The sequence below is a fragment of the Moschus berezovskii genome, chromosome 8 (genome assembly GCF_049115385.1).
Source record: "Moschus berezovskii isolate FMDL1 chromosome 8, NW_MosBer_1.0, whole genome shotgun sequence".
In the NCBI taxonomy this organism is placed as follows: Eukaryota; Metazoa; Chordata; class Mammalia; order Artiodactyla; family Moschidae; genus Moschus; species Moschus berezovskii.
This window is the reverse complement of record NC_142467.1, coordinates 8166258-8189996: the sequence shown is the minus strand read 5'-3', so window position 1 is coordinate 8189996 and position 23739 is coordinate 8166258. Positions and strand designations below refer to the sequence as shown.

Here is a 23739-nt window from a genome sequence, read left to right as displayed (position 1 = left end):
CAAGTCGATTAAGACATTGGTCTGTTTGGTATGTACAGCTCAGAGATTGAGATGCAAGAAGGATATAACAGAACTTCATTTTTAGACCTTTAGCTAAACATAAAATAAACTAAGGCTTGTGAATACTGAGTACACAGCTGGTCTCTGGTACCATCATGTAGCGTGTGGTTCAGGTGCTTAGAGGTGAGGAACCTCCACCCAGACTCCACTTCCCCAGGGGAGAGTGAGTTCCATGCTCTGAGGCACTGGTTGCACACCACAGCTGTGTGTGCACTTTCAGCACACAGCAGTGTGAAGATTCAGAAACTGTATCACCTTCTGATGGAAAAACTCCTACAATACTTTCTAATGCTGTGGGCCAGTGATCTTAAAAATCTTCAGTGCAACACAGAGGTTTGTTGGTTATGTTACAGAAAGGTAACATGTCAAATTTAAGATTAATTGTACATTGTCTTCTTTATTAAAACAAAAACCCCAGAACCCCTCACTTGCCAGGTTGGCTGACCTTTCTTGTGATGACAAGTAGCTACCAGTAGTGTGTTATCTAGCAGATATTTGAAATAATAAGCAAACTTAGCTTGCCCCTTCAAGGTAAAGGTCACTTTTTAATAATGGATGAGAAAGGAAATGCTTTTGAAAGACACTCATATTACGGAAAAAGCATTTTAGGAATGTTTCTCTCATTAATGATTTAGTTGCCATAAACAGTGGGTTTCACCTGTAAAAACTCACATCTCCACATTTAAGGAAGCTGGAATTTAAAAATCTCCCAAATAAGATGTTATGACTTCATTTGTTAAAGATAGTAAAAAGCAATACTGCCCAGTTACTTTGCATGGATGAGTGACTGACACTATGGAAGATGGATATTTACTAGCCAAATTTAAGGGAAAACTTTGCATAATTGGTGGGTGGGGTTGACAAATGAGCAGCATGATTTAGGAAGTACAGACAATAAGGCACTTCTTCCATTTGGATCTCTTCTATCTTTGTAAAGTGTACAGAAAAGTTATGACAGTGACTAAAATTATGAGTGAAAATAAACAGAATTCTGAGCTAGGCCTTCAAATTCCTGTCACACCAAATGTTAACCCAAGACTTAAAAAAAAAAAGGTATATTAAATAAGGTGGCCTCAATATTTTAAGATGAGAGAAATATAATGGGTATTTTGAATCTTTAACAAGTAAAATAAATTTTAGTGTTTATTTTTCATCTTTTAAATTTATATTTTTGTGTAAGTTTAATAATATGGATATATTTATCAGAGCAGCATATGAATGTGGTTTATAAAAAAAGATCCCATACACTGAGGATGTGTGTTAAAATTTTTCTGAAAAGTTTACGTAATAAACAAATTCATGGATCACTAATCTGAACTAACTATTCAGAGTAGAAAATTAAAATAAATTAGGGAGATTGGATAGACTTTTCAATTCTTTAAAAAAAAATTTCTTGAAGAGGGGTGTTTAGGAAAAATCTTCCATTTATTATTTGTATTTTAAAAAGTGAAAGGCAATTTAATACTAGAAAATTAGAAGGGATGTAATTTCAGAAGAAAGGATAAAGCATTAAATTAGAAAAAAATTTACTTATGAACAACTTAATACATTGTCCTTTAAGGGGGTTCCCTGATGGCCTAGTGGTTAGGATTCTGGGCCTTTGTTGCTGTGGTTGGGTTCAGCCCATCAGGGAACTGAGATCCCCAAAACTATGGGCTCTGAATACCACCTTGGAGCAGTACTAGTCTGCATGCCCTAATTCTCACCATCTTCTTTTTTCCATATGTAACATGTCAGGTCCTTTGTACTTTTTAAATTCTTTTTTTAAAAATCCTATATGAATGTTAACCTTTCCTGTGATAGCTATCCTCTTTATTCGTGTCTTCCTGGGCCTAGGACTCAGGTAAGGTAACCCCGGTGCTATCCTTACTAAAACAAAGACTTCCCAGTGGCCAGGGAGGGAGCACTTGCCTTTTCCATTTTAGTTTTGCTTTCTGGATACGTAAGGCCCACTCTAACCCCCTGACATTTTCAGTTTCACACAAACATACCTTTGGTTCCTCTTCCCTGAGTACATACATACTAGTCCCTACCCACCAACTACTTCTTCACATTATAAAAGTCATTTAAATTCTAAACCTACATTTTGTGATATTGGACATCTTTGCATGTGTAGGTCCAATCTTATTGGTCAAACTTCCTATTCCTATTTTTCTTGATTTTTATTCAGTTTCCAAACAACCACTGAAATATCAGTGTTTACTTGCAATATTGGGAGAGAATACTGATGAAAATTCTGTGTATAGTTTTCCACCGTATTGTTTTCCTTAGTCATTTGGTGTGTATATCAAAGGAGAAAAAAAGACCCAACCACACAAAACCATACTAAAAGACCCACAAAATTCTCCAGAACGTGTGGCATTTTCCATCACCAGAGCCATCTCTCAGTCGCAGGAAATGAGACAAACTGAAACTTTTTATGAAAACTAAATCTGTTCAAGTTATTCTAGTTTAATCACAGTGTCAACAAAGCCAGTATTTATTGTGGTTTCATTTCTGTTGTGTGGCCTAAGCCTGTGCCCTTGAGAAGTTACACAGCAGAGGTTATCAGTTTATGCACACGTGCCAAGACTCCCAACACACAAGATCATTAAGTGGGAGCAGTCAGGCTCAACCCCAGACAAAATTCATGTTTGGTGCACTCCCTGACCCCTAAAATACCCCCTCTCCATTTCTTTGTTAGTCACCAACTTCCTTCCCGCCCTCCTCACGTCACTGTATGGTCCACAGCCTTGATGAGGGGCCTCACACAGCGTTTATTTCCCAGCAGGAAATTCCTCTCTCACCTCCTGCTCTCTCTTCTTAAGAAGTGAATCAATGGAAGCTTGGCATTCACTTTGAAAAGCCCTTGGCTTCTGGGATGCAGCAACAGCGAACTGACTAGATCCGGCAGAGTGCAGCATGTTATTTAGTGTAGAAAGAATTTTGCAGGGGGAAAAATAGGACAAAATGGAGACAGATTATGCTTGGTTATGAAAGCAGCGGCATTCTGAAGGTATATGAAAGAAGGTTCATAAAGTAGAAGAAAAACTGAAAATAGAATGGTGGTGGGGGGCAAGAACTGGAACCAGCAATGAGGCGGCAGGTAAGGGGACATCTTTCCTTCCCTTTCTGCAGGGGCTGAACAAAGGCACGGCTACGTTTAGAAGGAGGGAGAGGTGGAAGGTTTTCTCTCAAGAGTACAGAGCAAGATCTTGAGGATGGTCAGGAAACTGTGTCAGGCCAGGACCTCGAATGATGACCTAGATCTCCGCAAAGCTTTTTTATATTTGGCAGTCTGGATAAGCTTGTGTATTTTTTTTTTTTTTTAGAATAACATTTTCATGTGTGTAATCAAAATATTTAGGATTACAAAGAAAATTAATTACACTGAAATATCATTATCAAAATAGTAGAGAAAAATACATGATATGATAGCATCTGCTTTTTAAATAACATATTAAACAACAGGATCTGGTAATGGGACTAACTGCTACCTAATTTTGAAATAGTGACGAATACAAGTTATATATTAGTATATGAACCATAACTGTGACACAAAGTATCTGTAATTTCTGTCATTAAAAAGTTTACAGAACAAAAAATGTTCACAGAATAGCTAATTTTATGGTGGTTTATTCCCTATTTTATAACTGAGGAAACATTTAAATTTCAGCTGGAGAAAAAATAGTGAAATAGTGAGCATAAAGATGTAACATTTTTTCCATCCAAGTTCAAGAACCTTTTAATGTTACAGTCTTGGGCGCCCTTGAACTGCAAGTTAAGAACTTCCATAGCTAAGGGCTGGAGAGGTTGGTCAAGGAACCGCCAAGCAGGGTGTCTTTAGTGGGACAGAGGATGTAACACTGGTGAAAACAGCATAGGCTAGCAGTTTGGAATAGCAAAATATTGTTGAAATCCATTTTCTTTCTCTGATTCTCAGTGCCCTCAGCCAAAGGCAGCCTCCTGTCTCTTGCCTTTGTCTGGGCAAAGCTTCCTCGCTCACCCTTCAACCCAGCATCCCGGCACCTCTCCCAGTCCTGAGGAACAGCTTCATTTGTCTTTCAGTCATGCTTCTGGGGCTCAGAGCCCCTCAGGGGCCCCTCACTGCCGCCCACACGGGGTGCGGCTCTTTATTGTGGATTAAGATTTGTCAGCGTTGGCTTTGGTCTGTCTTTACAGCCTACGTCTCCGTTAGTCCTCTCTGTATACCCCACGATGCAGGCCAACTGCAGTCAACCCCACTAAGGTTCCTTGGTTGGATCTCAGTATACCCCTGTATAGCCTTTTCTCAGGCAGTTGCTTCCATCTCAGAGTTTCTTTCCCACATTATATGTGCAGAAGTCTTAGTCATGCTAAAAGCATAAGTTCAATCACCGCCCATTATGAGATTAGGAACTTAGTCTTACTCAACTTGGTTTCTAGATGAATGATTATCTGTATCCTTTGCACACAAAAAGATGATTAATAAGATCATTTAAAATTAAATAACAAGACTAAACATGTGATATTGGGGAAGTCCAAGATCATAGATTTTTAAAATTTATGATGAGATTCAAGGTAGAGTGATTTAGCAGCAGGTCTAAAGGAGTGAGAGAAAGAAGTCTAATATTTCAGTGTAAGAAACAGGGAATCGATCATCTATCAACTGTACGTGAACCGTGAGCTCCCAGATGTTCAAGCTGCATTCAGAAAAGGCAGAGGAACCAGAGATCAAATTGCCAACATCCGCTGGATCATTGAAAAAGAAAAAGAGTTCCAGAAAAACATCTATTTCTGCTTTATTGACAATGCCAAAGCCTTTGACTGTGTGGATCACAATAAACTGTGGAAAATTCTTCAAGAGATGGGAATCCCAGACCACCTGACCTGCCTCTTGAGAAACCTGTATGCAGGTCAGGAAGCAACAGTTAGAACTGGACATGGAACAACAGACTGGTTCCAAATTGGGAAAGGAGTACTTCAAGGCTGTATATTGTAACCCTGCTTATTTAATTTATATGCAGAGTACATCATGCAAAATGCTGGGCTGGATGAAGCACAAGCTGGAATCAAGATTGCCAGGAGAAATATCAATAACCTCAGATATATAGATAACACCACCCTTATGGCAGAAAGTGAAGAGGAACTAAAAACCATCTTGACAGAAGTGAAAGAGGAGAGTGGAAAAGGTGGCTTAAAGCTCAACATTCAGAAAACTAAGATCAAATAGATGGGAAAACAATGGAAACAGTGACAGACTTTATTTTGGGGGGGCTCCAAAATCACTGCAGATGGTGACTGCAGTCATGAAATTAAAAGACGCTTACTCCTTGGAAGGAAAGTTATGACTAACCTAGACAGTATATTAAAAAGCAGAGACATTACTTTGCCAACAAAGTTCCATCAGGTCAAGGCTATGGTTTTTCCAGTAGTCAGGTATGGAAATGAGAGTTGGACTATAAGGAAAGCTGAGCGCTGAAGAATTGATGCTTTTGAACTGTGGTGTTGGAGAAGACTCTTGAGAGTCCCTTGAACTGCAAGGAGATCCAACCAGTCCATCCTAAGGGAGATCAGTCCTGAATATTCATTGGAAGGACTGATGTTGAAGTTGAAACTCCAGTACTTTGACCACCTGATGGGAAGAGCTGACTCATTTGAAAAGACCCTGATGCTGGGAAAGATTGAAGGCAGGAGGGGAAGGGGACGACAGAGGATGAGATGGTTGCATGGCATCACCAACTCAATGGACATGAGTTTGAGTAAACTCTGGGAGTTGGTGAGGGACAGGGAGGCCTGGCGTACTGCAGTCCATGGGGTCACAAAGAGTCAGACACGACTGAGTGACTGAACTGAACTGAACAGTTATCAACTGAAGGTCTTATCTCACTTTATTTGGAGCAATCTGTTTTCATTTTATTTGACTTTACTACTTTATCATGTTCCTGTTATCGTCTCCCTACCAGTGAAAAAGAGGAGAGGATGGTGATAAGAGATGAGGTTTTGCTTACTGACTGTCAACTATGGTGGAATCAATATCAGCATTGGGTCGGGGGGGTTGTCTAGAGAGTATCATTCACAGTAAGGCTATTTTTTTCAAAGGTTCCTTTTTACATAGTTTTGACTCCAGTGTTCCATTTCTTAAATGTTGCCTGCCTTTAACCTGTATGAGGTTCTAGATAGGAATTCTCATGCTAACCAACTCCAGCTTTCCAGCTCCCATCCCACCCATTATAGAATAAGGCAAACTCATGGCTGTTGATATCAGATCTGATGAATTCTCTGTTCCCTATAAATTATTCAAAAGCAATTTCGACTTACCAGAAACAAATTTCCCTTTCTATGAAAAAGGTAAGCTTTGGTCATTTTCACTTTACAATAACCTAATGATCCTCAAAACTAAATAGATGCATACAGGATATTTCTCAAGAAATTTGTCCTTTGAAGGCTAAACTGACCTAAATTCATATCTATTTACCAGATTCAAATGCAACGTGATATCTCTTAGGTGAAAGAGCTGGGAGAGAATTAATATTAAACTGACCTTGAGTTCTCTCAATTTCTGATGAAAAGCTTCAAGTTGCAAATGTTCCTTCTGTGCTTTCGGAACACATTTTTCATAGCTAGAGCAGGCACTCCATTTGCAAGCTCTTTATTTTAGAATTTCTTGGGTAGAATTTTGTGCAACTCATTCACTATGGTAATTCCTTGCAATATAACAAACACATCTGACCACCACACACAACGGCAGTGACTACAAAGCGACTTGGGGACGATCGCCTAGTTTGCTTTGTCATCCTGTTTGGCCCAAGGAAACAGGAGATGGCAGACCGGTGTGACTGTGCAGTATTTAGGACAAAGATGACTCAGTTTAAAAGGAAACGCTATCTTAGTTCTGAGGTGACAGGACAGGTCTGCAAACAAATACCCTCCATGGAAATGATGATGACAAGTATATCCCAAAAGGAAAGATGCACATCGCATGTGCACTTCATGAATAATTTGCCTTAATTGTCCATTCTTAAATTTGTACCTGCAATGCAGGAGACCAGGGTTCAATCCCTGGGTTGGGAAGGGCCCCTGGAGAAGAGAATGGCAACCCACTCCGCTGTTCTTGCCTGGAGAATTCCATGGACAGAGGAGCCTGGCGGGCTACAGTCCACAGGGTTGTAAAGAGTCAGACAGGACTGAACGACTAACACACGTATGTCCTTCCTGAATAATTTGTCTTAACTGTCCGTTCTTAAATTTGTGCCGCAAGAATTCCCATGAAGATCAAATGCACATACTTTGGCTGGTTCTCCTTCTGTGATTTTAGCAGATGTTGTACTGAAACAAGGAGGTGAGTGTAAGCCAAGGAAACACAATGCATTCTGATGAAGCCTCTGACATTCTGGTTGAAACAGCTGAAGAGTGTCGAACCGTCTTTCAGCAAAAGGCTCCGCTGCGGTAGGTCCTGCTGCTGCTGTCGGCATTATGGCCTGCTAGAAAAATCTGTGGGAGACACTCATGTGCTTTTGATGCTTTTGATGATTAAAATTAGAAAAGAAACCAAGCATTCAGTGTATTGGTCTAAATCGGGCAACCGCATAATGCTACTCCTTCTGCTTGTTTAATTCCACGGGGGTTTGCTTGTCCGAGGAGGGATGAGTTAGAAAACGAAGCAAACTCAGTCTCTAATGGTAGATAGTGGAGGGGTGGGTATGAAGTCCGGTTACCCTTGCTCTTTTGGCCATGGTTTTCTGAATCAAATGCAAAGATACCAGTGGACGTGAGGCGCACGCCCTCTCTCTCCACCACCCGACACGAGTTCGTGGGGTCCTCACTGCTGTGCTACAGGATCTGAAGTCTCATCCCCCCAGCCCACATCTCACTAAATGAACCTTCTTCCTACTGTGTCCCTGAGAACAGTGAGAACTCGGTGCTCTTGAGAAAGTGAAAGAAAATGAAAGTGAAGTCTCTCAGTTGTGTCCAACTCTTTGCGATCCCGTGGACTGTAGCCCACCAGGCTCCTCTGTCCATGGGATTCTCCAGGCAAGAGTACTGGAGTAGTTTTCCATTCCCTTCTGCAGGGGATCTTCCCAACCTAGGGACCGAACCCGGGTCTCCTGCATTGTGGGCAGACGCTTTACCTTCTGAGCCATCAGGGAAGCCCGTGAGAGCCCGTGAGATGTAGAAAGAGCTCATTATTGCCCACAAAATCACACCATCCACAGGAAAACTAATACTACACCCGTGAAGAAAGCCTGACATCCTTTCTTTATTCAAATCCAGAGAGAAAGGTGCTCCTTCATATATTATAGATTAAAAAAAATCACATTATCAAAGACTATTAAAGATCTCTTTAAAACCCCCTAATGTTTCACGGGGCTTTTGGCCATGCATTAATCTTCCCATTTTCTCTCAGAGGCGTTGTAACCTCTTCCTGCTTTAAAGAAAGGACAGAGCCTGTGCCAGGAAAAAGTTGAAGGCCAAACTGTTTGAAGAACCGAAACACTGGGGAAATGCAAACTCCACAGAGCATCAGTTCTCAGTGTTAGCGTGGATGGCACTCACTGTGTGTGTGTGTGTGTGCACACTTATTATAATCCTTATTCCTGAGCCCCAACCCCTACAGGCAGATTTGGAAGACCTGATCTGAGGTCCAGGGGTATCAAACAGGTGCCGAGGGGATTCTAATCTGTGGTTTTCAGACCACATTTTGAGAAACAATGAGATGGAGATAAGCAGGCTGTTTTAAAAGCTCTTTTAAGTACGTGCAGCTTGTATTTGGTGTATTTAGTGAGTCTTTTCTGCTCCTGGTGATCCCTGCCTCCCCACAGACCAGGGCCCGCCTGCAGGACTCAAGTGTCCTTACAATGTCCAGGTGAGGGAAAGGAGACACACCTGATGTGATCCAACGGGACGCCTCTTCTTTCCCTCGTTTCAATTTCAGTGCCTTCAAGATGTTTCTTTATACCAGGTAGCAAGTGCTTAAGAACCAACAGGATGAAGTGCCTAATGCTTAGATTATAATGACTGAAAACAGCTTAATATTCCCTCCTCAGGTCCTTTGTACTAACAATTCCTCTACTGAAATCATTCCTCCAGATCTTTATTTCATCTGAAATACCATTTTCTCAGACAAGTTTCCTTGACTATTCCTTGAAACTAGGCTCCCAACCCCACCACTCCTCTCAGTTCAGTTCAGTTCAGTTGCTTAGTCATGTCTGACCCTTTGCGACCCCATGGACTGCAGCACGCCAGGCCTCCCTGTCCATCACCAACTCCCGGAGTCCACACAAACCCATGTCCATTGAGTTGGTGATGCCATCCAACCATCTCATCCTTTGTCATCCCCTTCTCCTCCTGCCCTCAGTCTTTCCCAGCATCAGGAAGTTTTCCAATGAGTCAACTCTTCACATCAGGTGGTCAAAGTATTGGAGTTTCAGCTTCAACATCAGTCCTTCCAATGAACACCCATGACTGATCTCCTTTAGAATGGACTGGTTGGATCTCCTTGCAGTCCAAGGGACTCTCAAGAGTCTTCTCCAACACCACAGTTCAAAAGCATCAATTCTTCGGCCCTCAGCTTTCTTTATAGTCCAACTCTCACATCCATACATGACTACTAGAAAAACCATACCTTTGACTAGACGGGCCTTTGTTGGCAAAGTAATGTCAGCCACTCTCAAACTCAGATACTTATCAGTGTCGGAAATTATCCGCTTTACTTCCTTTCTCTTCCCACAGGAAAGCGAAACTCTATGAGACCTATTGGCCTTCTATTGTTTTTACAGCTTGTCTCCGACACATAGTAAGGTTTCAGTAACTGTTTTGCCAATAACAGGATGGTCATGAATTTCTCCCAAGAATATGTTTTACAAGTGGACATGGCATGATGGCCTTGCCTTTGTCCTTGGGAATTCCCATACTGGGGCTGCCTGGAAAGGAAGCAGCCTTGGGAGGATGGCTCCCTTCTAGTTCACAGTCTGAAAGTCTACTATCAAGCGGGACGCTGTTGTAGGAGAAGAAGCACAAGGACGTGGGAGGAAGTCAGGAAGGTGAAAGGGATTTGGATTTCTTCCCATCTTAAATGTCCTTTTTTAAATCGAGACTTCTTAATACTGGATAAACAGCCCCAACAGAATATCATCTTAAGAAAGTGGTCATCTCCCTATGTATCTGACACTTTCCTAACCCAGAGCTAGCTGCTTTATCTTTGCGTGACCTTCTTAGCAGATACTACCCCAAATTTGAGGCTGGTAGCCTGTATAAAGAGGTGGATTCCAGGTGAATATCAACAACCTGGTTTAAATGCTGGGTCTTCCCTTATGAATTATATAATCTTTAATCCTCATTTTCATATCCGGGAAAAGGAGAAAGTTGGTCTACGTTAGTTCTCAGTCTTTTCCTGAATTCACAAGAATTTTGCCGACTTTCGGTCCCAGGTGGGCGCTGGAAACCATTTGTGAGTAAGCTGCGCCACCTACTGGGAAATCTCTTAAATTACATATGGAACAACAGACTGGTTCCAAATAGGAAAAGGAGTGCGTCAAGGCTGTATATTGTCACCCTGCTTATTTAAATTCTATGTAGAGTACATCATGAGGAACGTGGGGCTGGAAGAAGCACAAGCTGGAATCAAGATTGCTGGGAGAAATATCAATAACCTCAGATAATGCAGATGACACCACCCTTGTGGCAGAAAGTGAAGAGGAACTAAAAAGCCTCTTGATGAAAGTGAAAGAAGAGAGTGAAAAAGTTGGCTTGAAGCTCAACATTCAGAAAACTAAGATCATGGCATCTGGTCCCATCACTTCATGGGAAATAGATGGGGAAACAGTGGAAACAGTGTCAGACTTTATTTTTTGGGGCTCCAAAATCACTGTGGATGCTAATTGCAGCCATGAAATTTAAAGACGCTTACTCCTTGGAAGGAAAGTTATGACCAACCTAGATAGCATATTAAAAAACAGAAACATTACTTTTCCAATCAAGGTCCGTCTAGTCAAGGCTATGGTTTTTCCCGTGGTCATGTATGGATGTGAGAGTTGGACTGTGTTGAAAGCTGATCGCCGAAGAATTGATGCTTTTGAACTGTGGTGTTGGAGAAGACTCTTGAGAATCCCTTGGACTGCAAGGAGATCCAACCAGTCCATTCTAAAGGAGATCAGTCCTGGGTGTTCATTGGAAGGACTGATGCGAAAGCTGAAACTCCAATACTTTGGCCACCTCATGCGACGAGTTGACTCACTGGAAAAGACTCTGATGCTGGGAGGGATTGGGGGTGGGAGGAGATAGGGACGACCGAGAATGAGATGGCTGGATGGCATCACCGACTTGATGGACATGAGTTTGAGTGAACTGCGGGAGTTGATGATGGACAGGGAGGCCTGGCGTGCTGTGATTCATGGGGTTGCAAAGAGTCGGACACAACTGAGTGACTGAACTGAACTGAACTGAAAGTTCCAAAGAGGTGCAGTATTGAAACCTCGAGCTGAGCTGAGCTTAGTCCAGATTTTATTGGAAACTTGGAAATCCTCTACCATATTGATTGCACACATTGACTCATTCCCTGCCTTCTGAATGCCACGAGTATTTTTCGGCTGATGAGGTATTCATTTTTTCTATTCTCATGAAATCAGCAAATGACACAAATCTCAGTTAATATTTCTTATGTTCACATCTCTCTTCCAGGTAGTTTGCAGGGAGGCACAAAACTGGGGACTAAAGCCCTGGGAAGGAAATCTGGAGTCATGGAAAGATAGAAGTATCCTTTCTGGCCAAGAAGACGTGAGTTTGCATCTATACTCACTTATCAGCTACATGAATCACTCAGATGAAGGAACACGGGTCAAGGGGAGGAAATCTAGTGGTTGCCATTCTGCGCCGGACCCTGTAATTGTTGGTTTACATACTTAATTTAATCCACATAAGAGTTTTATCAGGTAGACATTATCACTTCCTGTTAAACGTTGGTAGCCCACTGCTTTTCTCATCCTATTCTCTTTTCCTGGGTTACGTAGGCGTGATCCTGATTTCAGTGAAGACACGTGTAGCAGAGACAGACCCCTGATTGCAGTGGGTTAGGACAGTAAATGAAGGAATGCAGTGCTAGACGATTCTTCCCAAGAATTTGCCTTACAAACGGAGATGAGAGAAAGTGCTTCAGAGAAATGTGCGTTCGAGAGAGCCTTCTCTTCCTCCCTCCGGATATTACAGACAAGCATGCCTTTAGACTGGGCCAAAGTGAGTTTAAAGATAGAAGCAAGGCCTGTACTAACAAGGGAGACCCAGTCTCCCTCTAAGAGGCCTGTGTCTAGCAGGCAATTACTTCATGGCTGCATCAGCTCCAGGGACTGCTCCCAGCATCTTGAAACATGCTTTTGTCTGGGCTCTGCAAGCATAAAACTCCTTTTGGTCTCCTTTTGGTCCCGTTGGCTGTTTGTGTTCGGCCTCTGAGGCCAGACCCTCCTCCCTGTGCCAGACTTCTGACCAGCTCTGCCCTTGTTCCCGCGGCTTTGGCCTCAGCTCTCTTCTCTTGGAATTGACAGTCTTCCTAGGGGACCTTGACATATAGCGCCAACTCCACATGCAAATGGTTTCATATAGAACATAGCTGAATCTCCTGGTCTGATTTCTCCTCAGAGCTCCAGGGTTCCATCCCCTCCATAGGATCACCTGGAGCGCTACCTGCACAGAACCATTGTGCTAAAAAGCAAGAGCGTAAAGTACCATCGGAAGCCAACGGTGTTGTTTATTCCTGCGGTCCATTCAAGCCCATTCTGCGGGGCTGGTTTTCTTCTGCATCTTGAGACAGTTCAGTTCAGTTCAGTCGCTCAGTCATGTCCGACTCTTTGCGACCCCATGAATCACAGCACGCCAGGCCTCCCTGTCCATCACCAACTCCCGGAGTTCACTCAAACTCATGTCCATCGAGTCGGTGATGCCATCCAGCCATCTCACCCTCTGTCGTCCCCTTCTCCTCCTGCCCTCAATCTTTCCCAGCATCAGGGTCTTTTCCAGCATCAGGGTCTTTCCCAATGAGTCAACTCTTCGCACCAGGTGGCCAAAGTATTGGACTTTCAGCTTCAGCATCAGTCCTTCCAATGAACACCCAGGATAGGATGGACTGGCTGGATATTCTTGCAGTCCAAGGGACTTGGACTTGTCTTGAGATAATTCTAGGGCAATTCTTTTATTCTTTCTGATAATTTTTAGTATACTTTAGTGTACTGTGAAAGTCCTAGTATATAGTTATTCTAACATTGGGCGCTGTAGAGCCGGCTGACCTTCAAAGCCTGGACTCCAGTCTGCTTTACCTTGCCTGCACTTAGGGTTAAAGCTTAACAGCCTCTGAAAGTGCACTGTGAATATCGCGGCAATTTTGGAAGGGAGTATCATCTGCTTTCTTTTCACAGAAGGAAATCAAAGATTAGCAGCTCACATTTACAAAAGAATTCAAGACACATGGCTAAAATAATTGATCCTATTTCCTGCTCCAAAGTTTACACTTTGTTCACAATGAAGTCTCTTGCACCACTCTGCGCCTCAGTCCCTCGGAGTCTTCCTCCAACACAGCAAAGTAAGTATGCCATGACAATCAGAATTCCTGAAGTAGAGGCAAGTATTTAAAGCGTAGCTGCTTTCTTCTTTGAGATCTGTGAGGCCCAGTGTGTCCAGTGTCTCCCAGTCCCCCGCCCCCCAACACCCACATGTGGATTCTTGCAGACGTAGTCACAGAACAGAACAAAACTTGGCTTGTTCTGCTCTGATGGACAGAGAATGTTCCCTTTCTCTTAAAAACCTAGTTGAGCATTCTGTCTTATCCTTCATAAAGTTCATTTTCTCTGCTGGTATTGATGAGCTATATTTACCCAACTTTTAGGGCAGATGGCATATAAGGTAAATGGATCCACCAGTTATTCCTCTTTTTCTGTATCTCCAGCCTTTTTCTCCTTGCTTGACTCCACTTTCAGAATCATTCACACTTAAACTGGTATTTTAGACCTTTAAAAAGAATAACAAAACAATTCTCCCCTCACATCTCCTTTGTTTTCAACTGTCACTGGAATTGTCCTTTTTTTAATGTCAGATGGTTCATTAGGACCAACTAAGAAACTTAGAAAAGCTGGAGTGTTTATAAATGCCTCTTTGAAAACATCAGAGAGCCTGTAAGATAGTGAAGAATATCGGGACTAAAACCCAGCAAAAGATGAGCCCAATGCTGGGGTCACGTCTATCTGAAGGGGTGAAGATGCTGAGCAGAGATTTCAACACACTCGTGGAGTTCAGACCCATCAAGGAGGAGATCTTGATAAATCAGATTCTGGGTTAGAATCGTGAAGACCAATCTCAGGAATCAGAATGAATGACAAAAAGACCACCTTCACAGTGTCTGAGGGTTGCTTAAAATTCTGAGACAAAATTGCAGAAATGGCAGATGATGGAAACAGGGCATCTATAGGGGATCCTGATAAAGGATGGCCTTCAGCATGACTATGATTACTATGTCAAAATACGAAACACAGGTTTAAACATTTCAGCATGAATAGGAAACTATAAACAAATAATTAAGTGGGCGCTAGAACTGGAAATATAATTGCTGAAAGTGAGACCTTTTGGAGATTCGTTGCTATTCGACTAGACAGAAGAATTTCAGGAGAATATATGCAGAATAAAGCATAAAGAAACAACTTACACTGAGAAGTGGGATATTGATTTATGACAAATGCTAATAATATCTCAGCAGATTTGCAGTCTGTACAGAATTCAAGCATGTGACAGCACAAACGTTATTACTTAAGACACGGTTAAATCAGACGCTGTGATGTCCATAAAATAGTTTAAATACTAATCTATATTTGACTCTAGAAAGTCTCAGTGCATGGTGTAATATTTTGGGTAACCACCAAAAGAACAGTAAAAGACTTAATAACTACCAAGTTAAGTGGGATCATGCGCATGTGCTAAGTCGCTTCAGTCGTGTCTGACTCTTTGCAGCCCTATGGACTGTAGCCCGCCAGGCTCCTCTGTCCATGGGATTCTCCAGGCAAGAATCTGGAGTGGGTTGCCATGCCCTCCTCCAGGGGATCTTCCTAACCCGGGGATTGAACCTGTGTCTCCTGCATTGCAGGGAAATTCTTAACCACTGAGCCACTGGGGAAGCCCATGTGGGCTATTTTTTTTAATTAATTAATTTTTTAATTGAAGGATATTCGCTTTACAGAATTTTGCTGTTTTCTGTCAAACCTCAGCATGAATCAGCCATAGGGATACATATGTCCCCTCCCTTTTGAACCTCCTCTCATCTCCCTCCCCACCCCACCCCTCTAGGTTGATACAGAGCCCTGTGTGAGTTTCCTGAGCCAGAGAGCAAATGCCGGTTGGCTGTCTATTTTACTTGTGGTGGCGTAAGCTTCCCTGTTACTCTCTCCACGCCTCTCACCCTCTCCTCCCCGCCCCCCACGTCCGTAAGTCTGTTCTCTATGTATGTGTCTCCACTGCTGCCCTGCAAGTAAATTCTTCAGGACCATTTGTTAGACTCCGTACACACGCGTTAGCATACGGTATCTGTCTTTCTGACTCACTTCACTCTGCACAATGGGCTCTGGGTTCCAAGTGGGCCATTTCGAGAGGAGGCGAGAAAGGTGAGGAATAGACAGACTGACAGCACAGCAGCAACAGTGGCGGCGAACCGGCCCCATCAGCGATCAGGCCCGCTGTAAGCGGACCAGCGCTCTTCGCTTGTCACGCTCCGCCTCTAGTCTCTTTCATGGGCCAGATGTTCAAAAGACGGGTCTGCAGGGGCTGCTCGCACTTTTCCAACTCGCATAATGAATTGTCTCTTTCCTAACTCACCCTGTATACCCGACTCCTCTTGACAAAGCTTCCAAGCACTTGCACAATGCGACTCAGTGGGGGCGTCCTGACAGTCACACGGTACCGCCTTTCAGCGACGCCGGGAAACACTTTCGCCCTCTTGAAACCTCTCCCTCTGTCGTGGCTCCAGGACACCGCACGTCTCCGGGTGTCCTTTCTGTCTCTCTGGCCACCCCTCTCACCCCGTCTCCCTGTTTCTCCCCCCTGCCCACGCTCTGGGTTTGAGCATTCTCTTCGCATCTCTCTTTGTATTCTCCCCCTTAACAGTCTCATCAATTTCCATGGCTTTAAATGCGATGTGTATACTTGCTGCAGTCTAAATAGGAAGTGTGTACAATACTCGAACTGTAGTCCCAAATGAACTTCTCATCTCCCCTTGCTCTATACCCTGGTAACCCGCTCCTTTTTTCAGCAAATGATGCCTTTCCGAACAGTCACCAAACAGTTACTTTGGTCATCCTTGATTGCCCATTTTTCCCATTTCCCTACCACGTTCAGTCCATCATTAAATCCTTCTGATTTCAGCTTTTAAATATCTCTCAAGGTCTGTCCACTTAGCTTCCTTATTCCCGCCCTGGTCAAGACTACTTAACCCAGGGCCTCCTGTTGCCTAGGCTATGGCACGAGTGTTGTAACTGGTGTTTCCATTCCACTCTAGTCTCCTCCAATTTATTCTCCATGCTGAGTCAGAATGATCTTTCGAAACTGCCTTGCCCACGAGAATGTTGCTGACTTTTTGCTGTAGCTGGGAGAACATCCAGAAAGCCCTGTCACTGACTTGGGCCCTGCGGGGACGGCCTCCTGCCCCCTCTTCAGGACTGCCTGCCTTCCCTGCACTCCTGCACATGGTGTAGCTGCCCTGGACTTTCTCAGAGTCCATCAAACCCACCAAGCTTTCATCCAGTTCAGGGACTTCTGACGTGTTTTCTCCTGCCTAGAGAACCCTCATCCCAACGCTTTCTCTTGCTAACATTCTTTTCACCCTTGATGGTGGTTGGTGGTTTAGTCACTAAGTTGTGTCCGACTCTTGCGATCCCATGGACCGTAGGCCACCAGGCTCCTCTGTCCTTGGGACTCTCCAGACGAGAACACTGGAGTGGGTTGCCATTTCCTTCTCCAGAGGATCTTCCCCACCCAGGAATCGAACCCGGGTCTCCTGCATTGCCGGCAGATTCTTTACTGACTGAGCTATGGGGGAAGCCCCTCATTCAGCCCTTAGGCCTAAGCTAAACTGTTACATCCTCAAGATGGAATTCATTCTATACTCCTGTGTCTACTAAGCCCTCCATTTTAATCTTGTGTCAGTTATGAACTTGTGGCTTTCAGCTCCAAATTCACCCCTGAGTACTTGCTCTGCAATAGTGCACGCAATTCCTCCCCCAGGTTTGTGTTTTTGTTTTTTAAACAATAAGTGCATTGTTTTCTCAGTAGAGGGCGACAGAGGAACGCTGCAAGGGGAAGGGGTCTCCTGCTTTTTGCGGCTGCCGAGGGTGGGTCTGCAGTTTGAGTTGTGGGCCTCTGGGGAAGCTCTGTCTGAGCTCTTCACCCAGGACACGCTGTCCCCGGGAACCGTGTGGCCCTCAGGTGATGTGATGCAAACCTTCCGGTGGCCCTCCCCATGGGTACCCCCCGCCCACCCGGGGGCCCTGACGCCCTCTGCTCGTTCACTCGCTCCGCTCCTGGGGTTCTTCCTACACCTCCACCCGCCCATCCACTGCTCAGGGGTCTCTCGTGCTCCGGGCTCCCTACAGTAGACGCACCCCTAGTTCCTTGATTCACCCAGGCACCAGCTGCCAGCTTCAGTTTGCCTGCCCCGTCTTGGGCTCCACAGGGTTACTTCCTGTTTGCTCTCTGACTGCAGACTACCTACCTCTGTCTCAACAAACCGGCGAGCTGCTCTGATAGTCGGGAGCTTCAGCTACATTTCTCACAGAGAGCCTTGGAGAGGGCTGCCCTTTCTAGGGCTGCCCTTCCTTGAGTAATCTCTCTTGGTGACAGAGTTTTCTTAGAGCCTATGTATGCATGTGGGTTAGTCGCTCAGTCGTGTCCAACTCTTTGCGACCCCATGGACTATCGCCCATCAGGCTCCTCCGTCCATGGAATTCTCCAGGCAAGAATACTGGAGTGGGTTGCCATTCCTTTCTCCTGGGGATCTTCCCAACCCAAAGATCAAACCTGGGTCTTCTGCATTGCAGACAGAGTCTCTACCGTCTGAGACATCATGGAAGCCATATTTATATGAAGCTTCACTTTTTAAATCTTTGTATGATTGCACCTCTTGTGTGGATTCAGACTGCTACAATTCTCTTCTCACATCCCATAATTTTTCTTACTGCACCAATCACAATTGCATCTTTATTTGTGGGTCTATTTCCTCATATCAGTCTCTTCCACTGATACAAGCAGAAACACAGCTATAACAGGAATTGTAAGTACAAACAGAGCAGGCACCGTGTCTTTTTGTTTTTTTTTTAATTCCCAGTGCTTAGCATAATGCCTGGCTCTTAAAAATCACTCAATAAATATTTGTTGCATGAATGAATACTGTATAGCTGAGTTGATTTTCTGCTAATTTAATCTGCTGTGTTCTTATGATGCCCACTTAACTCTTCTCAGTCACTGCAATCTACCCTAAAGATTATGCATGATGTATTCTGGAATTTGTTGCATTGCAAGGGATCTGATTTTGGCCCTTTGTAAACAAAATAAAGCCATATTTCTATATTCTACCATTTCTGTGTTAAACCTGTTGTGGTGGTGATGCTTCCAACTGCAGTTACTCAAGATGCTTCTTTTCTTAGCTGTGTCCAAACTCACTATAAGATGCATATTTCTTTTCCAAAGAGGACTAGAAGTGTTTTTTAAAAATATCTATTTTAATTCTAACCACTCTACCACCACCCTTTAAATTTTTCACATAAATTCTACCCCAGGACTCACACACACGTATCCCTACAGGGCCTAGTGAGAAATTTAAATGACTGGGCTCAGCGTGAGGAAATGAGCAGGAGTAGGGATTATGGCAGATTGGAGAGCACATGCTTCACCTGAATGCATTTCATTAAAAAATTTATGAAAACATTGTGCAAGCCAAATACAACATCTGCAGGCACCACTAGCTCCGTGATTGCCCCCTGGCAAGCTCAGACACCGTGGCAGGAACCACTCTAAATCTCAAGAACTAGGAATCTTAAAAGTATGAGATGCTTGACATAAGGCTGCTTTCCGCATTTGTTTTGCTGAGGAAGGCCATTAAAGAAAGGCTAGCATGTATTAATACTACTGTCACTATTTCACAAAAGGAAACAAAAAATTATCCCTGGGAGGTGGGAAGCACACACTATCAGGATAGCAAACCATCTACTCCGTGAAAGAGCAATTGGCAAGCTTGCATTATTGTTTCTATGACTATAGATGAACTTTGCTCCTTCAGAATGAACTCAACTGCTTACAAAAGAACCTACAGTTTCCAGGGCCCCACTCAGGAGGTAAGGTGGCGGGAAATAGTCTGCATGTGTACTTTGGCAAACTTGTCAGGGGCTTCTGAAGCATACCCAGGTTGGAAACTTCGGGTCTGTTCCCCTTTCATACTCAGAAGACTGAAAGCAAGGGCTTCTCACCCTGATTACAGAGAATCTTATTTTCCTGCCCTGGAGGGAGACATGGTTTTTGCAAAGCAGCTGATTGGCTCACATTGCCATGAAAGGCAGACACCTCCTGGTCTGTGTCACAAGTAAGTGATCCACAGTCTAGAAATAAGAAGTATTCACAATGATTCCACATGCAAAATCACTCCTTATTTTTTTAAAATGTATTGATTTCTTTATATACATATAGATAGATACACTGGGGAAGGAAATGGCAACCCACTCCAGTATTCTTGCCTGGGAAAATCCCATGGACACAGGAGCCTGGTGGGCTACAGTCTGTGGGGTCGCAAAGCGTTGGACACAACTGAGCGACTAGGCACACAGATAGATAAATAGATATTCCTTGTTATGGAGAGGAATGAATGTCTTTGTTAAAATATATAAAATACCCTCAAAACCCTTAAAATTAAGAAACTAGGGCAATATAATTTTTTGGGAGAAGCCAGTAGGGCAGAGGACATAGGAAACAGTGGGCCCTCTCTCGGACTGGGCAGCTGTCTGCCTCTCTGGAGAAGGCAGCCACTACTCAGCTGGAGACTTTTTCAAGAGAAATTGGACATCGGAATTTCTGTGCAAAATCTCTGAAATGTATGATGCATGTGATTTAAAAAAAAAAATTAAACATCACATTACACGTTGCTGTTGTTTAGTCACTAAGTCATGTCCAACTCTTGCTATCCTGTGGATGGTAGCCTACCAGGCTCCTCAGTCTATGGGATTTCCCAGGCAACAATACTGGAGTGGGTTGCCATTTCCTTCTCTAGAGGATCTTCCCGACCCAGGGATCCAGCCTGCATTTTCCACTGGCAGGCGGATTCTTTACCACAGAGCCACCAGGAAATTGGATGGAATATTGCATGGCGGTGGTGGTTTAGTTGCTAAGTTGTGTCTGACTCTTGTGACCCCATGGTCTGTAGCCCACCAGGCTCCTCTGTCCATGGGATTCTCCAGGCAAGAATACTGGAGTGGGCTGCCATTTCCTTCTCCAGGGGATCTCCCCAGTCCAGGGATCGAACCTGGGCTTCCTGCACTGCAGGCAGATTCCCTACTGACTGAGCTCCCAGTGAAACCCTGGTGTTGTATTGCACAGGGCAGAGAAAACCCTTTTGCCCACAGGACACGGCCTGCTGGTTGGTTGTTTGCGCCGTGGGCTAAAGTCACCCGAAGTCCCTTCCCCAGACCCGCAGGCCCAGGCCTCACCTCAGACTTGGCTGGAACACGGGGAGAAACACTGGGGAGGAGGACTAGAGCTCATATTCTGAGAACATTCCCCAGAAGCTTTCACCCTTCACCTCAGAAATCGCTGCTCTGCGGGGCCCTAGGTGAGGAGATGAAGTATATTCTCAGGACCTCTGCTTCAGAAGCTTCGTCGACACCAGCCCCTGTAACCTAGGAAACAGTGCCCAGCACAGCGGGTCAGCGAGGTGTTAGCTGTGCTTTGCCTTAGTTGGCCTTGATTTCTCTAGGGCACTAGGTATATGGTTTGGCTCTTATTTTCTTGACTTTGATAAGAGAGTTTTCACAGAGCGTCTGAAAATAGGAATAAATGAGATAGAAACTCATGCCAGCCTTGATTTATGCAGCCGCAGAGAAAATAAATTACACTCCTCTGAACCTCTGGAGAAGGAAAAGTTCTTTAGAAGTCACAGGAGAGAGCCCTGTTTCTAGAATCTTGCATCATGCGCAGGACCTGACAAGACAATCCTTTGCTAATAGACCCACCGCACACCCCAGAGTTGCGTGTTCTTACGCGCTCCAGCCTCTGCCTTCCCCTGAGTTTACCTTCTTGTGTCTGTAATACTGGAGGCAGCCGTCATTCTTCAGCACGAACCACCGCTTCCTCCAGCCCTTCATGAACCCGGAGTGCGTCCTCTTATGCAGGTAGCCGCGGCAGGCGGGCCGGGGGGTGTTGGGACAGCGGCTGATGTCGGATCCCACCACCAGAGTCAAGAGGTCTGGACCTGGAGGGGTGAGTGCGAGACAGGTAAATGATAGAGCCCTGACTTGGCTGCAGATCTTAAACGAACCGCGAGGACTCTTGCTTGCCAGAAGGAATGGATGGAAAAGAGATTGTAGTTTCCATAAATGGAATCAGTGAAATAGAATTCTACCACTGGAATGGATCCGAGAGTTCTCCAGTAATTAGACTCTCAGGTCAAACAGCAAAATGAAAACTGGGGAGGTACAGTGACTTCTCTGAGGACCGAGAGCTCATAAGTTCAGTTCGGTTCAGTCGCTAAGTCATGTCCAATTCTTTGTGACCCCATGGACCACAGCACGCCAGGCCTCCCTGTCCATCACCAACTCCCGGAGTTCACTCAAACTCATGTCCATCGAGTCGGTGATGCCATCCAACCATCTCATCCTCTGCCGTCCCCTTCTCCTCCTGCCTTCAATCTTTCCCAGCATCAGGGTCTTTTCAAATGAGTCAGCTCTTCACATCAGGTGGCCAGAGTATTGGAGTTTCAGCTTTAGCATCAGTCCTTCCAATGAACACCCAGGACCAATTTCCTTTAAGGGTTGAATCAAATGTGAGATCTAGGTTACCTGGTTCTAAGACAGAATTCCTCCTCTTCAACCACATGGCCTAGTTGGGTCTGATTATGGATGACTTGGATTTGCTCATTCTGTCTGTACCAACAGCAAGCTAAGTATTGAATATATTTTGATTTATATCCAAAGAAGGATGATGGGTAATCCATCTCACTTTTATTCAGGATGATTAGCTTCTTTGATCTTTGTTAGCTAAAGGGAGGGCCTGAACCACTGCCAATGTATGTTGCCAATGTCGTCTCTGATCAAAATCAGTTACTCCCCTTTGAACTTGACCAAAAGTCTAGGAGGCTTGAAGCATACATGTCTTTTACCCTATTTTCTTGCCAACTCGGCTTAGTCCTGAGGGTTGGACCCAGAGCTTTCCGTGCCTGACTTGCTTAGAGTGTCCTTCTTAGACTGTCTTTCTTACTCCTTCCTTCTTAGAGTGCCTGGACTTCAAGTCCCCATTTCTATAGAACTGGTTTGGTGAAGAGCTTGAGAAAAATTGTCCCTGTCCCTGATAACATGAGGTCACTGTCTACCAACTGTGCTTCGATGCTGCCAGCATGAACACAGACTTTGATCATACGCCTACCTCTTGATGCCTCAAGAAAATTCTCTGAATGTCACTCAGACAGACAGCAACCCTGACATGCTTTGAAGACAGTAAATGGGGTATGACTTCATTTACAATTCCTCTGAGATGGAGGCCACATCCCTGACGGGGGACATTTGGCCTTGGCAGCGCTGACTTCATCATGATGTCTGACATTGAGATTACTGATCTGTTTAGAGCTGTCTATGGAAATGGGGGTCAGTGAGGAGACTCCTCTTATATAAATGACAAGCTCCAACCCAGGGGATCATTCCTGGCTGAGCCACATGGCCCTGAAAATAAAGATCTGTCCCAGAAAGGCTGACACAGTCTTAACTTTAGCAGCACGCAAAGCACCTTGGTAGTTAAATAACTCTGCGTGTCAAGAAAATTCTTCATTGCCATGTAAATACATTTTAATTTATTGAACTGCCCTTAAGCTCCTGTCAAAAACACATCCAGAAAAATTAGAAGAAATGCTCCAGATTGACCAGCAACCCACAGATGTCTTTGTCTTTGGACTCCAGTCCCCAAAGAACTGTACTCCTGGACTAATATGCATAGCTGATACATCTGCCAACTTATTTATGTGCTGCCGCAGCGGGCTGCCCCTCGAGGTCATTTTCCTCTTGCTTACAAAGACTGCATATGGGTTTCTCTGATACCGATCAAGCTAAACTTGAGTTTCAGCTGGCCAAAAACATAACTTGGTGCACCAGAAAATTCTCTCTGGGGCAGGGATACAGATGGTCCTGCTGCACCATGGTGTCATTATATTAGAAGGAAAGTATTTCACGTTCAGAGTTAGGACGTGAGTCTGATGTTTGGGGAGTTACTGAGTTCCAAACAGCTGTTAGGTGGTGGTGATGTTATACTCTTTGCAGGTCCACACTGGGCCAGGAGGGCCTGGACCTGACATTTACAGAGACATTAGACTTTTGATGTTAGCTTCACATTTGATTATCTATACACAGTCCTTTTAATGTATGTGTTAAAATAATTAAATATTAGGTTTGTTGTTCAGTCACTAAGTTGTGTCTGACACTTTGCAACCCCGTGGACTGCAGCACACCGGGC

General features: G+C 44.2%; 1 protein-coding gene across 1 annotated transcript in view; it reads right to left on the bottom strand.

The window, feature by feature from the left end:
- The window catches only part of LOC129558986 (uncharacterized), a 117256-nt gene that overhangs the window by 43234 nt on the left and 50283 nt on the right, over nt 1–23739 (bottom strand). The window contains exon 7 of the mRNA XM_088838422.1: nt 21315–21493. Within this exon, the coding sequence (XP_088694548.1) occupies nt 21315–21493 (179 nt within the window). The remainder of the gene's footprint in view (nt 1–21314; nt 21494–23739) is intronic.